The sequence below is a fragment of the Limulus polyphemus genome, unplaced genomic scaffold (genome assembly GCF_000517525.1).
Source record: "Limulus polyphemus unplaced genomic scaffold, Limulus_polyphemus-2.1.2 Scaffold6026, whole genome shotgun sequence".
NCBI classification, from domain to species: Eukaryota; Metazoa; Arthropoda; class Merostomata; order Xiphosura; family Limulidae; genus Limulus; species Limulus polyphemus.
In genome coordinates, this window is record NW_013671636.1 from 5884 (window position 1) to 26456 (window position 20573).

Here is a 20573-nt window from a genome sequence, read left to right on the forward strand (position 1 = left end):
TCACTGAAGTTTCTCGGAAAGAATTATCAAACAAGCAGATCCGTAACACTTCCAAAACATACTTACCTCCCCTCACACTATAGGTATTACTTGACTGCTAGGGTTTTTTCCATCTAAGCATTGGTCTGATTTTTTCTTGCTTGCTCCAGTCTTTATACCCCACTTAACCCATTCCATACAGGTCATGGGTAAAAAGCCATGTCATCATATTTGATGACTAGCATTAAATAATTTATTGAAGTACTATTTCATGAATTTATGTCACTAAGTTTGGTATCAAACTACAGATTATAACTGTAACTTCTGTATTGTTAGCCAGGCACATGTGAAAGTTCAGTATAATAAATATATATAAATGTATAATGTTATGAGATTTAAGCTATTTAGTCTAAACAGTTTGTTTTCATGTTATAATTTGTAGTCATTTTAGATCAAAGGAGTAATTTATATTTATTTCCTAATTTTTTTAACATGGTTATGAGATCTGTCAAATCAGCCAAACCAGTACAGAGATTCCTTACTGAAAATAACAGATTAAATATAAAGTATTTTTCTTAAGAAACATTTTATAACCATCTGGGCATTATAAAAATTTCACATGTGAAATTTCAAAATTTTCTGATCCACAAAAGTATTTTTAATCTTAAAATGAAAATTACTTCGCATGTTGGATGGGCAACATGCAAAAAGAAAAATATATTTCTTTACAAACCTTAAGATCTAATAAAAAAAATTAAATTTTGCATATGAAAGCATTGTAATGTTTACTGATAATGTACCAGATTTTGTTACATATGCTTACTAATTTAAAAGTTATAGCATAAAACTATAACAAGCACAAAATGGTTACGAGATCGGTCACAGGGACCGAGCCCGTGCTGAAAGAGTTAATTGTCCTTGGCGATATTTGTCTCATGATACTCTCCACCTACGTCAATGCACCTTCTGTCCTGGTACTGTATATAAGCATCTCATTCAGATGATAATATCACTTTTACTTGAAAAAGCATTCACGAATGGGTTTCTCTGTACTACGACTGTTGGAGATGCTTTGAGTGTTCTTTGTGTTACCTAGCTGATTCTCATTTTAAAAAAATTTTGTTTGGCAAATCGACATACAGCATGAATTCCCGGATTACTGTTTCCAGTATGAAGATAAATTAAATCTCTCTATCCCACCTCTGATTTCTAGCGTTACTCAACAACAGTTGGGGGGGGGGGGGTCACTCTCAATTGAGACTGTCTGTGACCTTATTTGTTTTGGAACAGCCTCCTCTGGTCCCTTTTCTTCAGTTGGTCAGTCGAGTGTGTGATGTTATGGGTTTTTGGAGTCTGCACCTTCCTTGATGGTGGAAAGGTCTGAGGCAAGTACTTCGTTCTCCCTCTTTTCCTCCACATTTGTTGGAAGAAAATGCTTTAGCCTACCAGCACCAGGTGGATGCGTATTTAGACTCTCAACGAATAGACCCACTCTTAGAATAGTTCACAATTCTCTAGGATTTGTCTGACCCTAACTACAGTTCTGAGATATTAATCCTCCCATCAACTTTTGTTGGAAGCCTTTCAGCGATTGCCACACCAATTTGATGACAAGTAGGGACCATTGTTGGCATCTACCTTCGTCAATTGTCAGCTTCTGCACTTTCCCTAGTATCTTGGCTGGTATGTTGGGTAGAAATGGATTGTTGGAGGGCGCTAGTCTGTTGGCTGTTACTGTCCATTAGCTACTTGAGGGCCTCCTTATCTGACCCTTGATTTTTCGGGCATTCTAGAGTCTTTGTTCTGCCCTTATTCAGGTGTCCTGACCCCCAACATCAGCCCCTTCATTCATTGGTTTCCAGAATAGATTTTGCCCATATCCACAAACTTTCTCTGTGCAGTTGGAACACCATCAGCGAAGGTGGTGACTACCATTTGCCTTTGGGGTTTGTGGGGGCTCGGCCCCTAAGAATTTATGGACATTTGGAAAACCTTCACAACAGATCCATGAGTACTACTGGCCCTTGCATCAGGATTAGTCATTCAGTTCACATCACCACCACCACCATTATCCCCCCCCAACCTGTAGTGTTTCTGCCTCACTCGGATTTCGAAAATTTGTTCCAAGGCTATTAGAGATTTGTTGGTCAAGGGGGCAGTGGAGAGGGTTGTCCCAGTTCTTCCAGGGTTTTATTTCCATCTGTTTGTTTTGCTCAAGAAGACGGGAGATTGGCATTTAGTTATCGATCTCAATCAATTCCTAGGCCGTCCAAGATTCACGATGGAGGCATATTTTGCCAGAAATGTGGATTACAAAGCTCAATGTCACTGATGCTATCTATGTGTTCCCATAGCGGAGTCTTCCTGCATTTTCTGCACAAGGGTCAGGTGCTTTGGATTCAGACTAGCATCGGCACCATATGTGTTCTGCCACATCGTATATGCTTGTTTTTTTGTCACCTCCATTCCCTACGCCTGTGCACACACACACCATTATATGGAGGTCTGTTACTGCTGACACCATCTCATCAGTTGGCAGAACGTCACACCCAGATTCTACTTTCAGAAGCAACCAAGGCAAGTTTTATTATCAGAGCTGAGAAATCTATTGTCACTCCAACACAATATATTGTCCATCTATGTGTCTTTTTCAACATGTATCCGAATTGGGCTCAGCCGACTCCCATCCGGCTCCACACTATGGAATAAGCAGTCTGACTCTTATACACACCACCTTCTCCCATGGCGCAGATGGTTCTTTCACATCTCATCATATTTATCACATTTCTATGTCCTTAGCAGCCTGGTTGAATTGCCCACTGGAGGACATTATTCAGGCTGGTATGTGGACCTCTTCTAATTCTTTTATCTCACATTATTTGATTGATCTGATAGTATCTTTCTCTGAGGAATTTTGAGTACCCCTGTAGCTATCTTAACCACATCTGTTAAATTATAAAGAGGGTGAGTATCTTCATTACTAATATTGTCTCATCTTTGCTTTCCAGGGTCCCTTCCCTCTTTTTCACAGGATCCCTCTTCTGTGTCGAGTGTTGCTCAGGTAAGTGTGCTTCTCTCAAACCAGATGTGCACTGGCAACCATTAACATAATATACATTATCTAGGTTGCAACAGGTTCTGTAGAAATGCGGTGTTCTGTAAGAAAACCTAGAGGTAGCCTAGGTGGAATTATTGTACTATGCTGGACCTCAACTTATGTTGCTGTCATGAGTAAAGCATAAAGGGATCCTGCCCATCCATGCCGATCATTGGATTGAATAAATTAGGATCAGTTTCTTTTTAAAAATTTAGGGTACTTGGTTTACTTATTGAACTTTTTCCAGAGCACTGTTCCTCAGGTCTCCCCAGTGTACATTACCCCCCAGTTTTACTAGTAGACTAGTGAGTCCTTATCACACCCAGTTACCAGTCACTGGGTTGGTGGACAGAGGTTTTTCCTCCAAAGTGTTAGAGTGATTTTCTCCATGAGTGGAGAAAAGGGCAAAGTTGGGGGGTGCTCCTATTTGGGTCAATGAATGTTTTTTCCTTGATATCAACAGGAGAAGCAACAGCCTACGTGAGAGCCTACTCATAATACCATCAGATTTGATGCTTGGATATCAGGTTAGATTGAGTGTGTCCCTTCTTTTTGATCAATATTTGTTCAGTACATTGTTCATGGAAGAAGGTCTATTGTCTCCTCATAATTCTGGATACAAAGTGGTTCCATCCTGGGTCCTTTGTTAAACACAGCTTGTTCCATATCCTCCCCATAATTTGAGGGACAAGTGGACTTTACCCTTGCCCACACGGTTGGAGAGTGTTCATAATTCCAGACCAGATTAGTTCTGCTTTCTCAGGTTGAGTATGGCATACAGGATCCCATCCATACCTGCTCTGGGTATAGTACGGTTCCTCCACAATGGTGCTAAACTTCTATTATCATGCCCATGATCTATACAGATGCATTCTGTATGGATAATGCCCTCATTGACCCCTCCACCTTCTCAGTGTGTGATTCTAACTGTAATGTAAGAGGAGGTAAGTATGTTTTGGAAGTTAACATTTTCTTAAATCAAAAATGTATTTCCACTCACACTCTCCTGCCCTTCCTCCCCACTAAAAGCTGGTATTAAAGACTGCAGATTGGATCAGTCTCGATAAAGTGGTAACATTATCTGAATCAAGTGCTTATATAGAGTACCAGTATAGAGGGTGCATTGACATAGGTGGATATTGCCTAGGGCAATTAAGTGGTAAATAAAAGACTGGAGCAAGTGAGAAAAACTCAGACCAATGCTTAGATGGGCAATGGAAACCCTAGCAGTCGAGTAATAGCTGTAGTGTGAACGGAGGGAAGTATTATTAGAAATACATTTTCGATTTAGTAAAATCTTAACATGTATGAATATGTGTATTCATGTGAATAAAAGAATTGATGATTTGATCTGGAAGATACAATGCACCTAATATTTTCATTAATATTAATGAAAGAATATATTCAGTTTCGACGCTGATGTATTCAGTTGGTAGTGGAATTCTCTTTCAAGAGGTAAAAGTAATAGGTGAAATCACACTACATTTGTGGGAAATATGATTTTACCCAAAATTCCTATAGATTTTAGCCATATCTACTTCTCACACTGGGAAAGTTCTCTCTGTCATGTATCTATGAACATTTATTTCTTTGATTCATATTGTTTAATAAAGATTACTTTGCACTTTGTTTCACAATATGTTTGATCTCTGTCTTCAACTTAGAGTTAGAAATTCAGTTTAACACTATGATAAATTTATTTACCATCCCTCATATGATCTGTGATCACTGATCATTGCATGTGAGAATACCACATTAGTACAATTTGAAGTCCATGAGCAAATATTCCATAAGATTCAAGAAGTTTCAATCACTTAAATTTAAGGTCTCAAAAATCTAATGGTGTGCTATACTGAGCAGAGGCAAGAAAAACAGACCTGTCTAGTTCTGTACGAAATACAGTGGTTAGTTACAAACTGTATACCAGTTAGTGATGTATTTTCACATCATAGTGAACAAGTGTAGTCAAATTGTTTCTTCCCAGTACATGGAATATTTGCTTTACTGTGATGTTGATAGACTGTTGGAAATTGTTTCCTTGTTTTTCTATAGCTATTACTTGACCACCAGGGTTTTGACTTTGCCCATCTAAGCATTGGTCTGATTTACTGCTCAACTACATAACGGGATAGCTATGCCTTGTCCCCCATGTTTGTCTGGACAGCATTCTTTGGCTTACCACTGCCAGTAAGATGTATATTTAGATTCCCAAAGATTTGATCCTCTTTTGTGGGTTTCCAGACTAAACAGGTCACAATTTTCTCAGATTTGTTTGACCCTCACTACTGTTCTGAGATATATATCTTCCCACAAAATTTTGTTGGAAATCTATCAGCATTCTCCTCATCAAATTGAGGACAAATTAGGTCCTTTGCTGACTTCTATCTTGGTAAGATTGTCTGCTTCTGCTCTTTCTTTGGTTTCCTGGCTTGTGTATTGATGGTATTTATTGGGTAGAGATGTCTTGTTGGAAGAAGTTAGTTATATGAGGTTCCTTTTCTTTGTCCTTTGATGTTCATGGGCATCCCAGAGGCATTGGACTTACACATTGATGTCGCATGTTTGCATTCTTCCTTGTCGTCCTTGAACTCGAGACTTTCTTTGGTTTCCGCTGGAAGTCATGGTGAAACTGCTTGTCATGTGTTCCCCCTCTTGGCTTCTGCTCTTTAATCTGTTGGTACTCAGAATAGATTCTGTCCTTATCTTAGAGGCTCCTCTGTTTGGGCAGACTATTGCTAATGGTGTCCATGACTACCCTATGCAGGTGGGGTCAGTGGGAGCAAGGTAACATTTTCCGGACATCTGGAATTCCTTCACCACAGATCCATGGGTACTTCAAGTTCTGGCATTGGGGTTGGTCATTCAGTTCACTTCTCTGCCTTCATTATTCTCTCAACCAGTAGTATTTCCACCTCCAACAGAACCCCGGAGTGTGGATCTTCGTTCCAAGGCTATCAGAGAGTTATTTGTCAAAGGGGTGGTAAATAGAGTCGATCCCGTTCTTCTGGGATTTTATTCCTGTTTATTTGTTGTGCCCAAGAAAATTGGAGATTGGTGGCCGATCATCAATCTTTCTTGTCTCAACCAATTCTTAAATCCTCCCAGGTTCACAATGGAGTCCTTTCTTAAACTACATTGGCATTTTTCACTAGGTATGTGAATGACGAAGTTTGAATTTGCTGATACATATCTCCTCATTCCTATAGGGAAGTCATCCTGCTGCTATCTGTGTTTCATGCACAAGGGTCGGGTTCTGCAGTTCAGGGCTCTGCCCTTTGGCCAAGAATTCTCGCCTTACAACTCTTTTACAGTATCCTTCTTCTCTACACCTCCTCTCAGAGGCTCTCCATGGAAATCCTGAGGGGTTTTCTGGGGATATCCTTTCCCTTCTTTCCTCCACACTAGCTCGTTTGTCATCTTCAGCTCAGACTTTGCATATGTGGTTTCTCTGTTGTTGGGATCTTTAAGGTCGGGATGCAGATTTGGCTTCATGATTTACGTATTGCCCCAATGCTACAGTGATACATTTTTTACATGATCCCAGAAACAATAGAGTCACGGATGGCATTGATCCAACAACAATCTACCCTTACAAGATTGTTACACGTTTGTCTTAATCAGAGCCCCATATGCCTCCTATTTCCTGACCTTCCCCATCCCAACCCTTACCTGTCCCTTCTTCTTGGGGTGACTCTTCTCATTTTTTCATAGATGCATCTCAAATCTAACAATACTGGTGAAAACCTGTGAGTTCTGGTCTGATGGAAGCTTTGCTTGCCAATTTCTTATTGCTGGAGTTCCTTCATCGAGGATAAATGAGTTCTTCAGGTTTTTTCAGAAGGATTCATGATCCCTTTCCTTTCTCTACCTTCCTTGTCTTCTTTTCCCATTTCCTTCCCTCCTTGTCAGAGTCTCATGACCAGTCAGTGTCTGTTGGATCAGCAGTCATTGAACCTGTTCCATATCTTTCACCAGGTTTTTATTTCCTCAACAGCCTCGTTCACCTGCCCCAGTTTACCATGGAGTCTTTTTCATCTGGAGGTAGGCGTTTTCTCCGGATTTATGGATAACCAAAATGGATCTCGACAAGGTGTATCTCCATATACCTATATCACCTTGGTCCCATCCTTATCTTCAGTTTGTCCATCTCGGGGTGGTTTATCAATCTCGTACAATAACAATTAGGTTTTCTTTGGCCCCTTATGTTTTCTGATGGGTAGTCCAAGTATTTGCTTGACATCTTCATACTCTGGGGTTGAATTTCTCTATTACATGAATGACTGGCTTCTTCTGGCTCATTCTGAACCAGAGTCGACCAGCCATACTCAGCAGCTCCCTTTAGTGGTTGCTCGATTGAGATGGTTAGTCAAACTGGAGGAGTCCTTTCTCAGACGTACTCAGTATCTCGTACTTTTTTGTGGGTCTTTTTTTGGCGCTCATATCAGTCGGGCCCAGCCTTCTCCTTTCTGATTTCATTCTATGAACTTGTTAGTTCACCACGTCCTCTCAGTTTCATCACTTACTAGTCGTGAGGTTCTATTGCCTTTTGGGATGTGGTCTTCAATGACATTACTGGGCTCTCTTAGTTGTACTCATACAAGATCCCTTCAGTGGGCTCTTCCCGATCTACAGAATCTTGCACAGGATCTTCTTTCTCTTTCCATACTTCAGTGGGTGTGCCACTTCATCCCTGAGTCCAGATCTACATCCTTTCATGATGCATCCCTACTGGGTTTGGGTGCATGAGCCAACCACCAGGAATCTTCGGGCTATTGGTTTGTATACGAAAGCACTTTGCATATCAATGTTCTCAAATTTTTTGCTGTTTGTCAAATGTTGCATCACTTCCTTCTTCTCGTCTGACATTCTGGGATGATGGTTCTTTCCGACAATTCTATTCATACTTCCTTTTCTTTTCAGGGGCCTTTTTCTTCATTCCTCATGATATGGATCCTGCTCTGTGGTGAGTGCTGCCTGACCAGGTATTTTTAACTTGAAATCCACACTGTACGGCCATGTTGATCTGTGCTATATATTCCATGGCTTCACAGTGCTCACTGTTGAGAAAGGGTGTTCCACAAGACTGCTTGTATGTGAATAATCTTGCAATATTTTTCTTCCACCATCTTTTCACCCTTTTTTCTTCTAGTGGAGTATGGGAGTTCTTACCACTTTCCAGTTCCAAGCTGCTGGGGTGGTCAACTGTGGAGGCATCCTCCTATATGGGTTCCATGCAAAGATGGCTATAACCATTCAGTGCAGACTATCCTCCTTTTTATGATATACAATTATGAAGGAGTGATAGGTCAAAATACAGTTCACTCCTTTGATTGGGAGCCCTCATCCTACCCCCCGTGCAGATGTCGGTACCCCCGTGGCCAGATTTTGGATTTAGAGTAAAACCAATCAACATAAGTCATCACACATGTTTTGGGTTGTCTGTCTTCCTCCCTCAATTTTCCTCTGTCTGTGTTGTGGGTCACAGATGTGGTATGGGACATTGTTATGGTTCTGTCTTTTGGTTCTCCCTCATCCTATCTTAATACAGAGATGTTATTGCTTTTTGGATGGTTCTGGTAAGAGTCCTGGTTGGGGAAGTTGATTGCCTGTGATAGGCGAGAGTGTTAATTTTAATGTTCTTATTTTGGCAAGTGTATTAAAACTATCAGATTTTGAAAAACTAGTAAATTCTGATTTATGTACATATAATCATTTTTAAAACTTCTATTTGATTAAGTTACTTATTTAATGTTCTACCGTTACTTCTTTGTTATAATTGCAGAATTAGACTTAGTGATGAAGCATTTTCCGTTGTTTCTTCAGTACAGAAACATGACTGGTTCAGTATAATTTACATTTTTCTTAAATATAAGAGCTTTCTTATGATACAAGATAAAAGTTTTAATTTTTTGAACAAATCAATCTGATGTGCAGAATTCAACACGGGATAAGTGCTCTGCAATTCTCATTGAATTTGTATTTATCTATGTTTATAGATCTATAATAAAAGACATTTGATTTTTTCATTTTACATGTATTTGCTTAAATTTATCCTAGTTTGGTAACTAAAATTTTGGAATATTTTTTGGAAATAAATTCTTAAAAATGAATCTGTTAATTTGAAGAGTTTGTTTTCTTTAATCATTCATACTTGTACTTTGTTACTTCATTTTAATAGTTATTACAATAGAATTTGATAGAGAACTGAGTGAATTTTTTCTGTATTATTGGTTTAGACTAGTAAGCTTTGGTATAAATTACTTGTGAATACATAATGATTGTGATCTTATATATCACTGTAAATTTGTAAAAGTAATGTAAGAAAATTTTTTTATTTTCTCTCTTTGTGACAGAATTTTTATTTTTTATTGTTTAAGGGTTGGTTGTTTATATAGGAAATTATTATATCTAGTTGTCTTTTCAACAAAATTGTGCATATTTTCTAATGAATTCCATTGTTTTGTTACATTTAGATCTAAACATTATAAGTTAGACCAGCATTTCCCAACCGATGGTTTGCAAACCCCTAGGGGTTCGAGAGATAATTCTGAGGTGTTCACGAGACAAATTTGGTAATGGCATCTTTTTCAATTTTCTGGTTCTACAGTTCTTACCAATATTTGAATTTCCTTCTAATTTATTAAAATATTTATGGAAGGAAATAGCTTGATGCAGAGCCAGATTTAAGACTATATATCTCTTCTGTTGAACTGGACATCAAAGCACTGTGTTCTTCAAAACAAGCTCGGAAGTTTCATTAGTTTTAATTAAATAGTTTTGTTTTCCTTTTTTTTATTATGTTTCAAGAATTATAATTCAATATTACTGGATACAAACTGTAAACTGATGACAGTATCAAAAATTAAAATTGTATTGTAGACATGTTACATACCATGTATTACAGAAACTTTTTACTTTCAAAGTTATTTTATTTTACAAGATTTATTAGTGCTTAAAAGGGGGTATGCTGTGAAAACTATTATTACTCAAGGGGTTCGTGAAGAGGTTGGGAACTGCTGAGTTAGACTCTGGTTATTTATTGAAATTGTCTAATGTTCATTGATGACATCTATGATATTTACATGTGATAAGTTATCTTAACACTTCAAAGTCAATTTGTAATATGGCCAAATTGTTTCAAAAACAAATTCATACTCCTTTAGATAACTTTATGAAGAATGTAAACAGAATTAATTCACATGTAAACTTCAAGGTTATGTATGTATTCTAGTGATGAAAGGAGTGATACTGTAATGTATTACCTACATGTAACGGGTAGGTTCAGCAAATGGGAGAATTTGGTAAAATTATTGAGAAAAAAAAGTAACAACTGTATTAGCAAATTTTTACAGAAAAACCTGAGCCAGTGGTGTTTTTAACTTTTTCAACAGTTCAATGAAAAAACTTAATCATTTATTAAAATAGTTATCATGAAGGATTAAGTAAATAACATAAATATCCTAAGTGATGCACACTAATTCACACTATTATACTTTGTTGGATTATACCATAACTTATCAACTGATTAATTCACGCTATTACACTTTATTAACTTTGTAGGATTATACCATAACTTGTCAACTGCCCCCCAACTTAAATTTTAAGATTGAAATCTTCCTGTGTATGGGAAAGGCTTTTGTTCCTGTTGTAAAGCTGAGCTATTATGAACTTAAATTAATTTACTTAATTTATATTATATGAATTTTTCAAGAGTTTACACAGTATTATATGGCTCACCTCTTAGTACATAGCTTCTAAGTTCCTTTTGAAAATACCTAATGGATTAGATAAAGAAAAGAAATATTATCTAATGTTGTTGTATTTTAAACTCTTATTGCTTCTAAGCTACATTACCACATTCTGATTCATTCAGGTGGATCTTGGGTGTTACAAGTAACTACAGTGTATTTTTTGGTTCTGTGTTACAGATTGGCATTTAAGACACTTCATGTCTAAATTAAGATATCATGATGTGCAAAAAAATAAGCAGCAGCATCAACAAAATATGATCTTTGTGGTACTGTTTAATAGAAAAGAAAGAAACTTGTGTATACCCATTAATAAATATTCATGATCTTTCTGGTACTGTTTAATGTAAAGAAAGTAGTTTATATATACCCATTAACAAATAATCATGATCTTTGTGGTACTGTTTAATAGTATAGAAAGTAGCTTTATGTATACCCATTAATGAATATTCATGATCTTTGTGGTACTGTTTAATGGTAAAGAAAGTAGCTTTATGTATACCCATTAATAAATATTCATGATCTTTGTGGTACTGTTTAATGGTAAAGAAAGTAGCTTTATGTATACCCATTAACAAATAATCATAATCTTTGTGGTACTGTTTAATAGTATAGAAAGTAGCTTTATGTATACCCATTAAAAAATAATCATGATCTTTCTGGTACTGTTTAATGGTAAAAAAAGTAGCTTTATGTATACCCATTAACAAATAATCATGATCTTTCTGGTACTGTTTAATAGTATAGAAAGTAGCTTTATGTATACCCATTAACAAATAATCATGATCTTTGCGGTACTGTTTAATAGTATAGAAAGTAGTTTATGTATACCCATTAACAAATATTCATGATCTTTGCGGTACTGTTTAATAGTAAAGAAAATAGCTTTATGTATACTCATTAATAAATATTCATGATCTTTGTGGTACTGTTTAATAGTAAAGAAAGTAGCTTTATGTATACCCATTAACAAATAATCATGATCTGTGCGGTACCGTTTAATAGTAAAGAAAATAGCTTTATGTATACCCATTAACAAATAATCATGATCTTTTTGGTACTGTTTAAGTGTAAAGAAAGTAGCTTCATTTATACCAATTAACAAATAATCATGATCTTTGTGGTACTGTTTAATAGTAAAGAAAGTACCTTTATGTATACCCATTAACAATCATGATATTTTTTTAATGGTAAATGTTTAATGGTACTGTTTCATGATATTTCTGGTATTGTTTAATAGTAACGAAAGTAGCTTTATGTATACCCATTAACAAATATTCATGATTTTTGTGGTACTGTTTCATGATATTTCTGGTTCTGTTTAATAGTAAGGAAAGTAGTTTATGTATACCCATTAATAGATATTCATGATCTTTCTGGTACTGTTTAAGTGTAAAGAAAGTAGCTTTATGTATATCCAGTAACAAATATTCATGATCTTTGTGGTACTGTTTAATAGTAAAGAAAGTAGCTTATGTATACCCAGTAACAAATATTCATGATCTTTGTGGTACTGTTTAATAGTAAAGAAAGTAGCTTATGTATACCCATTAACTAATATTCATGATCTTTGTTATCTGTTGGGATGTTGGACATTCCACATACTAACTTTTGCTACTCACCAAAATAATTAAAAAACATTAAATTATCATATTGCTACATGCACTCTGTGGTAGGAAAAGTGTTTGAATGTGTGTTATGCAAGAATGCTTTGTGTTTCCGAATGTATTAGTTCAGCTGTATAAGATTCTTCAAAATGTTTGTCAATATCAAGTATTTCATTCTTAATATAGGATGTCGGTCAAGAAAGCCAATAAGTTCCTCTTGCTTTTGTTACTCACAGAACTAAATCAATCAATAAGAGTGTCACGTGTACTTTCTCAAGTCAAAATTCCTGGAACATTAAATATACCTTTTGGAAATTCGACAGTGATATTTTTCTCGGACAAGTTGAATAATGTTTCATGGATATAATATTCCTTATATTGCAGTGAGAGTGTGGCACCCATTAGCAGAGTTAATGTTTAGAATCCTTCTTTCTTTTGAAAAACAATTATTATTGACAATGTTTGACTTCAGAGCATATGAGCTATGGCCATATTATTCATGATTTGTCTAAATTAAAAACATCGTGTATATTCTAATTTACACCCCTTCAGTTTGGTCATTTCTCATAGTCAACTTCAAGCATCCAGTCTGTGAGTTAGCCATACTGACTCATAACTATAAATACATCAAACTGATATAGGATAAGAAAAAACAGACAACAACAGTTTCTGACTGTATTCTGTTTTCATTTGTATGTAATACACACAGAGGTGGGAGAGTTTCATAATGGATATTTGGAGTTGATACTGCATAAGTATTACAGTAAAAACTACACTTAATGCACTAATTTAGTACCAAAATGTTGTGTATTAGGCTACCAAAACAAATTTATTGTGTGAGATTTCTCATAGGTAGTCACATTGTTGTACTAGTATTCTGAAATTGAAATAAAATGTTTTTTTTTGACTTACAAATACAAAGAGTTCAGACACTGAAGACAAAAATAGAAGGATTTCATAGAACTAGGAAACTGTGAATAGAAATATATATATTTGTATGTTTCACAGGATTGGAAAGGATTGCTGAAGAGTTTGTTGGACATGATAAGTGGAGGAATATTGTAACTCCATTTTTGGGTAAGTTATGAATTTTTTCTTTTAATTTTGGTAGAAGTAAAACTTGGATATTATTACAATAATTTCAGTGATTGTCAAAAATATATCTGACATTTATATTGTTGCAAGTTTATTGATTGTCTTATTGTGGAATATTTTTTTCTTCAAAAGACAGCAGAGATAATATTTATTGTGTATATTCTGAAGGAAAATAATTTTTTGCTGCTTGTTTTAGCAGTTCAAAAAGTGAAAATTAAAACATAAAATTACTTTGCCAAAGTGAAGTGGGATTTTCAAAAGTGGAAGTTTTGGAAATAAAGAAATTTGTACCTCACGTATGATGTGTTTATTGAAATTATTGGATTACTGAAACATTGTTTAGCAAAAAAAGGGATTAAATACTCAGCCTCCCACTTCAAAGTGTGTACTGTGACATATGAGCCAAATCCCAAAGATTCTTTTTTGTATGCAGCATTATTAAGTGTATTACTAAATATATGTATATGTTTTAAATAGATAAATACTTTAAATAATGCTGTTCTTGTATTATGTAGTTGGACATTGAAACAAAAACTTACTAAGCAGAATATGGAGTTGTTTTATTTAGATTTAAAGTAAAGAAGTGTAGAAACGTGGAATGACTATAAATGAAATATGTCTCTGTACACAACATTTTTGTATAAACACCTTGTCTTTGTGGATAATTGCCATCTTTGGCTAAGATCTTGAGATTTTTTTTGATAAAGCTCTTGATAAATCAACATTATCAAATATTTATAAAACATTGAATTTTTAAAATTATGGTATCAAGAAGTGTAAAAATCAACTGTTGTCAGAAGTTTTTTGTAAATTTTGTGTGTGCATATGTGTTTAAATTGCATTTGTATATCATATGAAACATTTAATTATTTTCTTTTGTGCATTGTTTTAGCTATAGAGCATCAAAAATGAATATAGTTGTTTGGCAATGACTATTAAGGGTAATTGCCATAGATTATATAGTAGGTAAGCTCATGCTTCAGATACAAAGCATATTTTAAACTTTAGGCGTAATTATCAATTTTTAGGCTTCTGTTGGAATTTGTATTGAGATGTAATGGTATTATGTTGTGTATAAGCCATGGAAAGGTAAAGAATTAATGTGTTTCTTTACATGTTTGTTTATGTGATTGAAGTAATTGTCTCTACAGTTAGTGTTATAATTGTTGTAGTTTTGCACTCACATAGAACAATGCATGTTAAATGTCATTCACTTTTGCACTCGTATAAACATAAAAGTACAACTTTACAATTAGTCAATAGGAATATTGGGTTTCCTTGTGAGCTAGCATGCATACAAGCATGGATTGACTGATGCACATTGTGCTGTAGCCCTCCACCAACAGGAATGCAACACAAAGTCAATTCACATTAATCCCTGTGAACACTAGCACATAATTATAGGCTCATTCTTTTCTCAATTCTGCTCATGTTAGAGATTCCTGTCACTTTAATAGACTGCTTTTCGTTATTTAGTGTTTCGTTATCTTTGTCCTTGGTACATTTTCATTACATCCACCTGATTGCAATATAATTTTTTTATATCTATCTTGTTTCTTGCTTCTTATATATATAATGTGTGTGTGTATATATAAAATTGGAAAATGAACAAATTCACTCTTGAATTGTTGATTTATTATGAATTCTCAAACCCACATTATTTCTATGTCCTGAGACCCAGATGATCCTAATCAGAAATCTCCTATACCTGTATCAACATTATCTGCTCATGATGTTGCTGCTATTATGCATCAAGTGGTTCATTCCATTCTGCCTACTTCTTCTCTAGTTCAAGTCCCATTTTGTTCTTTTTCATTGCCTTCTGTGGAGCTTTCCTCACTTGTGGAAGATTTTGACTGTTTTTTTTTCTACTTCCAGCCTTTGCCTCTGGTTTTTCTTTTCCTAATGAGAAATGGATACCTCCTCTTTTGTTTGCTACACTCTTTAATCAGGTGTGTTATATTCTATTTCTTTCACCAGTAAATTCTCTTGTCTCTTGTTTTTTATTTACTTCATGATCCTCCATCTGTTGACTTTCTCCCCCCCCCCCTTCTCTTGGTCAGAAGTTTTCCTCATCCTCATGCACCTTTTCTATAACCTCTAGTTGTGACCTGTATATCTTGAACCCCAGTCTTTCTCTTTCTTTCCAGTGATCTACTCTTGTTTGTTTTACCTTCACCCAACTCACACTCCTCTATATCTCTTTCCTTCACCTCCTCACCTCCATTGTGACCCCAATAGATTTGTAGCAGACTCCCATTCTTATTTGTTTGCCACCTTAGTTTCTATTTTGATTTGGTTTCTTTGTTTTTTGGGATCTTCTCAGTCAGGATGCTTACCTTTCAGGTGTCCACCTCCCTTCCTCCGTAATCCGTGACCTTTGTCTTACTCTCTTTCTTACAGACCAAGTTTTTGGGGGTGTTCCCAACTGTTGGGAACCCTGGGTGAGGATGTTTACCAGTATTCTTCCATTGTTTCTCTGGTTTCCTGATTCACTAAGCCATGGCTACTTCAGTCTGCTACCCATCCTCAGGAATCATGCTGGACTAATCCATTTCTTGTTCTTTGTCCAGTCACTTTTACTCAATGTTCCCCCTTCTGCAGGGCAGGTTGTTATAGTGCTTGGCTATGACTCCTGTTTAGAGCTAATTCTGGCCTTGTCAGCACCCACCTTTTCCATTTTGCCCACCTGTGGTATCCCTTCAGTGACCCTTGGATTATGCAAGTTCTTTCTCATGGTCTGTCCCTGCATTTTTATACTCTTCCTCTTCTTTCTCTTCATAATCTATCTTATCCTCCTCCTTGCAATCCTTTGTCTCTTCAATGTCTTCAGGATGGAGTATTTTTGTTGGCAGTGGGAGCTATAGTACCTTACTCCCGTCTCACTTGACTTTTGTTTTCCCTGAATCTCTTTCTCATTCTTTCCTGATTCTGGATTGATAGCTTTTTCAGTCTGCATTGTTCTATCTTTCCTGGGCTATGGATGACCAAGGTTGACATTTCTGATGCCTTTCTTCTCATTCCCACCTTTCCCATGCCCTGTCATTTCCTCCCATTTGACCATAATTGATGAGTATTTTAGTTCCATGCTCTTCCCTTTGACCTAGCTATGGCCCCTTTTGTTTTCGACAGAATTGTGCTGCCATTTGCTCAGTGCATACATTTTCTGGGCCTTCATATCTATTATTACATGAATTTGGGAATTGCTACCTCCAATACTGTTCAGAAATCATCTTGTCTGGGCCGGCTGATCAGACTTTCTAACTCTGTTTTTAGTTTTGATCTTGTTCACCTGGAAGTTTTATTCAGTTCTCATGCAGGGTGGGTTTATCCCTCTCCCTTGTGCATTCATGCCATAGAGATCTTGGTGTCAAAAGCTCTTCACTCTCCAAGTCTTCCTGCATGAGATGTTCTCTTACTTTTGAGAACTTACTTCTTTAGAAACCCCAGACCCTCTCAGTCACGTGCATGTGTCTCCTTTAGTGGGCTCTGGAGAGTCGATCCTTTATTTGCCCTTGTGTCTCTCCTTTCCATTCAGCATCCCTCTTTGTCATGGTGCCTTGGTTGCACTATCATAATCTGGGGTATCCCATTTCCCCTTCAACCAAACTTGTGTATCTACACCAATGCCCCTATTTTTGGTTGGGGATGAGTTTCCAACACCACCACTCTCTCCAGTGTCTGGTTTCCAGGGTAGTGATATTTGCATATCAACATCCTGGAGATGACTACGGCTTATTGGGCTTGCCATCTTTTTCTGTTGTTGTCTTTTTGTCATAATCCACTCAGAAAGCACTATAGTTCTTTCTTACATCAACTTTCAGGGAGGCACCTGCTCTTGGGACATATGCTTTCTCACCCTGGAATTCCTTTATTGGTCCAGCACTTGTCACATTCACCTAGCACCATGTCCCTCTTTTTGGCTGTCAGTGCTTTAAGTCGGGATTGATCCAATCTCTTTTTTTGTGTGACTATACTCTTCTTTGCCTTCTTCCTTTTTCTGATTACTGCTCTTTGGCCAGCTCTGTATTGTTTCCATTTCTGCATCGCATGTTGTCTGGGGAACCTTCTTCCCTCCCTTTTTGGAGGCTTCTCCTCCACCAACCTTGGACATCCATTTTTCATGAAGGGTCTTGTGCCATCATCTTCACACATGGGATATGCCTAGTATCTTGCAAGACAAATGAAATTTTTCTGCTAAGTCGCCCATTTTCTTTCTCATTCTCATCTGCCTTCTATTCTTGCCCTCTATTAGTGTTAATGGGCTATTTACTTTCTTCTTTACCTGGCTTCTTGTTGAAGACCTGTCTATTTTTACTATTGCAGGTTACCAAGTAGTGTTTTCCACAATTTTCTACTTCTTACCAGGCACTAATCTCTTCCTTTTGCCTGTTCTCATGGACATCTTCAAGGCCTTTTTCATCCATCATCTGTCTCACCTGGTCCCTCTTCCTGACTGGGACCTATCTGTGGTTCATCAGATTCTTATATGCCCTTTTTTGAGCTATCAACTTTCTTTGCCTTATATCATTTGTCACTGAAGACATTTTTTCTTCTACTTGTTCAAGGTCTTTATCATTCTGACATTTGCACTTAAGACACCTCCCATAATCTATATCATAGGGACCAATTGATGTTGTTCCATAACTGCTCCTTTCTTCCAAACACTAAACTTTGTTGGAAGACTCAGAATTACCAACTTCATTAATGATGAGCTGGAACCATTGTTAGCATGCCCATTGGTACAATTTTTGGCTTCTACATTCATCCCTGTTGTCGTTGGTGTCTCAACTTTCATCAGCTTCTACAAGGATCATAGTTCCACCCCTATTGGAGAGTCCTGGCCACTGACATCAGCCCCTCGGTACATTCTGTCCATATCCAAGGGTTCTGCTGCTAGGTTGGAATACTGCCAGCAGTGTCAGTGATTATTGTATGGCTCGGCTCTGAGAATTTCTGGACATGTGATTACCTTTACCACTGATCCATGTGCACTACAGGTCCTTGAGTCAGGATTAGTTATTCAGTTCAAATCTTCACCACCATTATCCACCCATTCTGTAGGGTTTCCATCTCCCGCAGATTCTCAGGATTTGGAACTTAGTTCTAAGGCTATCAGAGTTTAGTTGGTCTGGGGGGTAGTAAGAGAGCCATGCTAGTTCTGGCTTTTATTCCATTTGGTTGTTGGGCCTAAGAGGACAGGTGATTGGTATCCAGTCATCAATCTTTCTCGTCTATATCAATGCCTAGATTCTCCAAGGTTTACAATTTACTCATTCCTCAATCTGAGTTGGCATTTTTTACTAGGATTGTGGATGTACAAGTTTGTTGTAGTAAACTCCTATCTGCACATTGCCATAGTGGTGGTGTCCCATCATTATTGTCATTTTTTTGTGCTCAAGGGTCAGTTACTTACAGTTCAAGGTTTTACCTTCGGACTAGTATTGGCATCACATGGGTTCTACCAATTCATACAGCTTTTTGTCATCAACTCCATTCCTTAGCCTTATGCACACACCATTCCATAGATGACTGGTTACTGCTGGTACCATCTCATCAATGGTCAGAAATAATCAAGGCAGCTTCATTCTCAGAACTTAGACATCTGTTCTTGCTTCAATTTAGTATGTCATCAGTCTGGGTATTTGTAACCTAAAGTATTGAATCATTATCAGGTAAGAGTTACATACTGTAAAAGTTACTGTTATTGTATTTTAATAGTTACAAAGTTGTAACCTAAAGTATTGAATCATCATCAGGTAAGAGTTACCTACTGTAAAAGTTCATGTTATTGTATTTTAATAGTTACAAAGTAGTAACCTAAAGTATTGAATCATCATCAGGTAAGAGTTACCTACTGTTAAAGTTCCTGTTATTGTATTTTAATAGTTACAAAGTAGCAACCTAAAGTATTGAATCATCATCAGGTAAGAGTTACCTACTGTAAAAGTTCCTATTATTGTATTTTAAGAGTTACCTACTGTAAAAGTTCCTGTTATTGTATTTTAATAGTTACAAAGTAGTAACCTAAAGTATTGAATCATCATCAGGTAAGAGTTACCTACTGTAAAAGTTCCTGTTATTGTATTTTAATAGTTACAAAAGTAGCAATCTAAAGTATTGAATCATCATCAGGTAAGAGTTACCTACTGTAAAAGTTCATGTTATTGTAATTTTTTATTTAACTTGGTTGTGAGTTCAAACTAACCTTTTCTTACATCACTGTAGTTTAAGGTTAAATTAAATGTTATGATTTATGTTTTAAGTAAGATTTTTAATTTCTCATTATTCCATTTACTTTACTTTTGATAGGGTTCCTACTATATTTTAACCAGTTGTACCCTCATAGCCTTGTGTTTTAATGTTTGGTTTTACCTGAGATTTTTTTTAGAAAGAACTTTTTTTTAAATTATATGTTTATTTTTTATCTCTTTCTCTTCATTTGGTTATGTGTTTTCATGTGAGGATTAGAAAAATGACTGTTATAATATAATGTTCTAGTTCTATGGTATAAAAAATTAGATGTGTACATTAATATACTTTGTGATGTTACGACAAATACTTTTAATGTAACAAGTTAGATATTTAGTTTAAAAAATTTCCATCTGTGATTGAGCTCTGGGTGAAATGATTAAGAATATTTAACTGAGAATAAATTGCTATCATCTCACTGTTGCCATAGCAAAGGACACTAGTTAATTAACCCAACCAACCACTACGTATGGAAGACAAAATTCATATGACCCAAATTTAGAATAAAATAAAGTACCATATGACTCATTGTTAATGCATAGGAATGTACAAGGAAAATGGTTCAAAGAACAGGTAAAGATGGGAAAATTAGTTTTTACAGTATTTTAAATGAAAGGTGTAATCAGTTTACTTGCTTTGTTTTGGAAATCTCTGTTCTACAGTATGTCAGTCCTTTACTTCTATCAGTTTACTTGCTTTGTTTTGGAAATCTATGTTCTACAGTTTGTCAGTCCTTTTTTAAGTAAACTGATAGCCAAAACAAAGCAAAATCTGTGTTCTACAGTTTGTCAGTCC

General features: G+C 36.2%; 1 protein-coding gene across 2 annotated transcripts in view; it reads left to right on the forward strand.

Annotated features, from left to right (window-relative positions):
- The window catches only part of LOC106473265 (mushroom body large-type Kenyon cell-specific protein 1-like), a 45156-nt gene that overhangs the window by 5334 nt on the left and 19249 nt on the right, over nucleotides 1-20573 (forward strand). The window contains exons 2-3 of one of the 2 annotated variants that reach the window (XM_022401734.1): nucleotides 9550-9648; nucleotides 13440-13508. In XM_022401734.1, the coding sequence (XP_022257442.1) occupies nucleotides 9588-9648; nucleotides 13440-13508 (130 nt within the window). In that variant the 5' untranslated portion in view covers nucleotides 9550-9587. The remainder of the gene's footprint in view (nucleotides 1-9549; nucleotides 9649-13439; nucleotides 13509-20573) is intronic. The other variant, XM_013933950.2, reaches the window with a different exon arrangement.